The sequence below is a fragment of the Brassica napus genome, chromosome C4, assembly GCF_020379485.1.
Source record: "Brassica napus cultivar Da-Ae chromosome C4, Da-Ae, whole genome shotgun sequence".
Taxonomy (NCBI): Eukaryota; Viridiplantae; Streptophyta; class Magnoliopsida; order Brassicales; family Brassicaceae; genus Brassica; species Brassica napus.
In genome coordinates, this window is record NC_063447.1 from 1,861,696 (window position 1) to 1,867,428 (window position 5,733).

A 5,733-nucleotide genomic window follows, 5' to 3' on the forward strand; every position below is an offset into this window, starting at 1 on the left:
GGAAGCTCGGGAGGAAAGAATGAGACTTGCGGAGGATCTAGGGGAAATGGAGGAAACGGCGACCAATATGGTCCAAGCAGCCATGCATCTGAGTGCAGAAAAGCATGGTCGGATACAAATAACTGATACTCCAGAAAGAATTCCGGCAGTTCAACGTCTTTCAGTTCCGGAATCTCATGAGTGCATCCCCACATCTGCAAGACTGGGACCGTGCCCCCTAGTCCAGGAACCAGTTCAGAGGACCATTCCTCCTAATGGAGATATAGTAAATGCGGAGAGAGTACCAGCCTCGTTAAGGCTAGATTACCCCCCTGAGACTGTACTACCACCCACAACCACGGGGTCGACAGTTAAAAGGAAGCCGGGACGACCCCCAGGACCAAAAAAAGGAAACGAGTCATCAGGGGCTAAGCCCCCATTAGCTGCAGCTGCTAGTAGTAAAATAAGAAGGGTGCCTGCTGGCAAACCATCCCCAATAAGGCGGTCTACTAAAGCTGCAAAAGCCAAATCTGGGGCGGGTCCGTCTAAAGGGAAGAATCAACCAGGAGGTTCAACGACAAGCTCAGAAAATAGGCCACTCTGTAACATGATCCCAAGCATTTCGAGGAAGATGATGGATTTTCGGATCCCATCCGCTCCCGGTCCTTAAAGATGGTGAGCTGGAACTGTCAAGGGTTAGGGAATCCCAAGACAGTTCGTCGTCTCAAGGAAATAACGAAGACCTACCGACCCGACATCTGTTTCCTTATTGAGACTAAAAATCCCGATGACTTCGTACTTCAAAAATGTGATCAGCTTGGGTATGATGAGCATTTCTTGGTAACTCCCACAGGCCACGGAGCGGGGGGTCTTGTGTTACTTTGGAAGCAAGAAATAAAGTTACAAGTGCTCTATCATAATGCTGATGTAATCGATACGAGTATTGAATACGAAGGAAAATTATTCTATGCAAGTTTTGTATATGGCAGTACGGACAGAGGCCAAAGAAACCTGCTGTGGAACCACCTCTTGGCATCAGCAGAATCACGAGATGCACCGTGGTTCCTTACGGGGGATTTTAATGACTTACTGCGTAGTGAAGAGAAGGTAGGGGGCCCGGACAGGCCAGAGGGCTCCTTTTCAGACTTGCGAACCTTTTTTTCTGAAGGCGACCTGTATGATCTCCACCATTCAGGCGACCCATTGTCTTGGCGAGGCCAACGAGGTACTCATTTGGTGTGATGTAGACTGGATAGAGCTGTGGCCAATAGCTCTTGGGCGGAGAACTACCCATCGGCTCGCTGCCATTACCTGGAGTATGAAGGCTCGGATCACAAGCCACTCGTCTCTTTCCTTGACCCAACTATGATGAACAGGAAAGGTCTCTTTCGGTATGACAGAAGGCTCAACACGAATGAAGAGGCAATAAAAGTGGTTCTGGAGTCATGGGCTAGCTTAGACCGGCCAAAAGTATCTGAGAGACTAGCGGCTACAAGAAGAGCATTATCAGAGTGGAATAAGCTACAACAACAGAACAGCAAGGTCCTTATTGAGCAAAGAAAGCAAGAATTGGAGGCAGCCCTGACTAGCCCGCTAAATGACACGGCCCTTATCAAGGAAGTTGATGATAAACTTAATGAGGCCTATCTGGCGGAGGAGGCTTTCTGGAAGCAAAGAAGCCGGCTGTTGAGGCTCAGTTTAGGAGATAGAAATTCTGGGTTCTTTCATGCCACAACAAAGAATCAGAAAAGGGCTAATGCTCTAACAATATTGGAAGATAGCGCAAGGGTGATGGTATATAAAGAGACTGAGATAGCGAAGACAGTAGAGGAGTACTTCAAAGAGCTGTTCACCTCGGAACAGGGGGAGCGAACTAGTATGGTGACAGACACCCTCCAACCCCTAATCTCGGATGAAGATAATGCGGGCCTGATAGTAATACCGTCGGCCCTGGAGGTGAAAGAAGCAATGTTTGCTATTAATGGAGAAAAAGCACCAGGACCCAACGGGTTTTCGGCGAGCTTCTACCACACCCATTGGAGTGTGATCGGGCCAGACCTTGTAGAAGAGGTTCAAGTGGTGTTCAGATCAGGAACCCTTCCCCGCAGAGTTAATGACACTCACGTGTGCATGATCCCGAAGATCAAAGGCCCGCAACGAGTATCTGATTATCGGCCTATTGCGCTATGTAATGTTTATTACAAGGTCTATTCCAAGATACTCCAAAGAAGGCTACAGCCGCTGTTGGGGAAGATTATATCGGAGAACCAATCAGCTTTCGTCCCAGGGAGACTGATAGGAGACAACATCCTAATTACTCATGAGGTTTTACACACCTTGAAGACGTCTAAAGCAGAGAAAAGAGTGGCGATGGCAGTAAAAACGGACATGAGTAAAGCGTACGATCGACTAGAATGGGACTTCATCGCGGCGGTGTTAGAGAGACTCGGATTTCACCACCAGTGGATTGGTCTAATCATGCAGTGTATCTCGACAGTTACATACTCCTTCCTCATTAACGGTTCGCCTAGAAGAAAGGTTAAACCGAGCCGAGGGATTCGCCAAGGCGACCCCCTCTCTCCCTACATATTCACTCTTTGTAGTGAGGTACTCTCGGGTCTTTGTAACAAAGCACAAGCGGAGGGCCGTATTGAGGGCATTAAGGTGGCAAGGGGGAGTCCCCGGATTAACCACCTGTTGTTTGCGGATGACACTATGTTCTTCCTCAAGGCAAACAAAGAATCGACGCTGGCACTAAAAGAGATCTTGCATAGCTACGAGAAAGCATCGGGCCAGTCGATTAACCTGGCAAAGTCTTCGGTCACGTTCTCATGCAAAGCCCCGGCTACATTGAAAAGAATGGTGCACAATGAACTGCAAATCCAAAAGGAAGGCGGAGTTGGGAAGTATCTTGGTCTACCGGAGCACTTCGGAAGAAAGAAGAAAGACTTGTTCTCGTCTATTGTGGAGCGGATTAAACAAAAAGCAAGTAGTTGGTCGAACAGATATCTATCCGCAGCAGGAAAGATGGTGATGCTTCAAAGTGTCCTTTCACCTATACCATCCTTCTCCATGACATGTTTTAAACTCTCAGTATCCTTATGTAACCGTATCCAATCAGCGCTCACCCGGTTCTGGTGGGACGATAAGTCGGGGAAGAAGAAGATGGTTTGGATCGCTTGGAACAAAATGACTCTTCCAAAGAGCAATGGCGGTTTGGGCATCAGGGATATACATGCATTTAACGATGCTTACCTGGCCAAGATAAGCTGGCGACTGAAGGAAAACCTAGACTGCCTCCTAGGGAGAATACTCCTAAGCAAGTACTGTCCCGATGGGAACCTCCTCACATGTTTCGCGCCGAGTGCAGCGTCTCATGGTTGGCAAAGCATTCTGGTGGGGAGGGACTTATTGGCTAAAAATCTGGGCTGGATAGTAGGGAATTAGGAATCAATCAAGGTCTGGGATGATGCATGGTTAACGCTTGATGCTCTGTGCCGACCAATGGGCCCAGAAACTAGAGAATCAGCTGAGTTAACGGTCAAAGATCTCATCCTAGAGGAGACCGGCGAGTGGAACAGAGGTCTGATCCAGACTATCCTACCGTTTGAAGAAGCAAGAATTCTCAATCTACAACCTAGTACTAAAGGAGCACCTGATGCGTTAAAATGGTTAGGAACAAGAACAGGGGAGTACTCGGTCAAGTCAGGATATTTTACCGCCATGGCATAAGTAACAGATGAGATCTTAGAAGGAGAGCCTACCCCGAAGTTTGATTGGAAGAAGACGGTGTGGAATTTGGCAGTGGCCCCGAAGGTAAAGATGTTTATGTGGAAGTGTCTGAGGGGAATCCTCCCGGTAGGAGAGAGACTGCTGGCCCGACATATAAACATCAACCCCGCCTGTAAACGGTGCGGGAACTCATAATCTATCAATCATCTTATTTTTCATTGTCCGTTTGCTCGGGAAGTGTGGGATCTCGCTCCTCTCGACGGACGGTTTGGAATTAGCGGATTGACAGATTTGAGAGCTGACTGGACTGAGCTCCAGAAGCAGAAGTGCCTCCCCCCAACAGGTTTATTTTCCTCCCCGATTGTTCCTTGGATTATATGGGGCTTGTGGAAAGCACAGAACAGGTATGTCTTTGAGAACTTCGCTGGGACTCCGGCAGACATACTATCACAGGCAATAGTTGCAGCAAAAGAGTGGGCCTCCGCGCAGGAGAAGAAAGCTAAATATAGCCAAAAGAGCCCGGAGCAGACGTCTCGTGAGCTTGGTACGATAGCTCGGTCGGACACTGCGTGGTCAGAGACCACAAAAAATGCAGGGCTAGGGTGGACGGTAACATCGCGAGAACAGAGGACCATGCTAAAGAAAGGGATTGGTTTTACTCCCTCAGCCCTAGTTGCAGAAGGCTTAGGGCTGACGGAAGCGGTAGCTACTTACAACTTCCATGGAGTGAAGGAAGCATTGTTTGAACCGGATTCGAGCCAGCTGATTTCGGCTGTCAATGGTGATAACCCCCCCTTGGAGCTGTATGGAATTGTGGAAGATATCCACATTATTGCTAGTGCTTTTTGATGATGTTGTATTTGGTTGGATCTCGAGAGAGAGGAATGAGGAGGCTGATTTATTGGCCAAAAATGCCTTAAGATTGTACGAACAAGAGGTGGTGGTGGCTTTAATGTCCCCACCAAACTAGAGTTATGAATGAATGTTAGTTGGTGACAAAAAAAAAACATAAAATAGTTTAAAACATAAAATAAAGCGGTTCAGGTGATGCAGCCATACATGAATCCTTATACGGCGCATGTAGAATTGTCGACCGTAAAATCGTCTATAATATTTCTCATAATTGTAATAACATATTTATCTAACGTAAAAAAAACATAAAATAGTTGTGTAGTTATACAAAAAAAGCCATAAAATAGTTTTGTTTAAAAGTGGCCTTTCAGTGTTTCAGAAGTGTAGTCTAGATTAAAATAGGTTAGATAGAGCAAGAGGTTCTTTTAGCCCAATCGTGGATAGAGCAAGAGGGTAAAATATTTGCCGACTCATTCATCCAAACATTCGTGGTAGAAAATAAGAGATTTAAACCATTTTTTCGCTTCTTCTGTTATTCTCTTGGAATCATAAGTTTTTGTTTTCTTGTATATGAAATTTCATTTAATTTGGTATTTCTTTTTCGTTATTGCGATCTTTGCATGTTTTGGAATGTTCTAAAATATTTTTCATTTAAAAATAGTCAAAATAAATCATTTCTCAGTGTAGAAGCCCCAAGCGTGGAAGCTATGTGGTCTAATAATCAAAGAGTTTAAAGACATCTACATCAGGTTTAGGATTTGATTTTCAGAAAATATATTTTGTAAAGATTATAGGATATAAAGTTTACACAGATATTTTAGAATATTGTAAGTATAACGGTTTTATTGTGATTGCGTGCTATTTATCGAAAATATTGAATGTCCATGGATTCTGAGTGTTATATAAAAAACTATGTCATATATTGTCATCCATGAAATTATTCATTACCATTGCATATGTTATAAGTAGTTTATCTCCATTTGTAACAATATAGGAGATGATTAGTTGGGGCCGTAGATGCTTTGCACAGCCAAAATTTAGTCTACAGCTATATATGTCAACTAATCGAGCTTTGCTTTCATTAAAAAATTCACAGCAAAAAAATTTCTGGAAAATCAAAATATGGCTGTAAAGAGCTTTATTTCCAGAACAAAAATTTAGTGCTTTAGA

At 44.8% G+C, this 5,733-nt stretch overlaps 1 protein-coding gene across 1 annotated transcript; it reads left to right on the forward strand.

Annotated features, from left to right (window-relative positions):
- Nucleotides 1-651: 651 nt before the first annotated feature.
- LOC106349680 lies at nucleotides 652-4,560 on the forward strand. The gene is made up of 5 exons (XM_048754059.1): nucleotides 652-1,154; nucleotides 1,227-3,375; nucleotides 3,427-3,683; nucleotides 3,785-3,837; nucleotides 3,950-4,560. The coding sequence occupies exons 1-5, from the start codon at nucleotides 652-654 to the stop codon at nucleotides 4,558-4,560; spliced, it is 3,573 nt and encodes a 1,190-aa protein (XP_048610016.1).
- Nucleotides 4,561-5,733: the final 1,173 nt, after the last annotated feature.

Bases quoted from the DNA above. Each gene is read 5' to 3' on its own strand.
- LOC106349680 (XM_048754059.1), top strand. From the start codon at position 652: ATGGTGAGCTGGAACTGTCAAGGGTTAGGGAATCCCAAGACAGTTCGT. The intron at 3,684-3,784 runs GTCAGGATATTT...GGAATTTGGCAG, and splicing joins ACAGGGGAGTACTCGGTCAA to TGGCCCCGAAGGTAAAGATG. The intron at 3,838-3,949 runs GTAGGAGAGAGA...TTGCTCGGGAAG, and splicing joins GTCTGAGGGGAATCCTCCCG to TGTGGGATCTCGCTCCTCTC.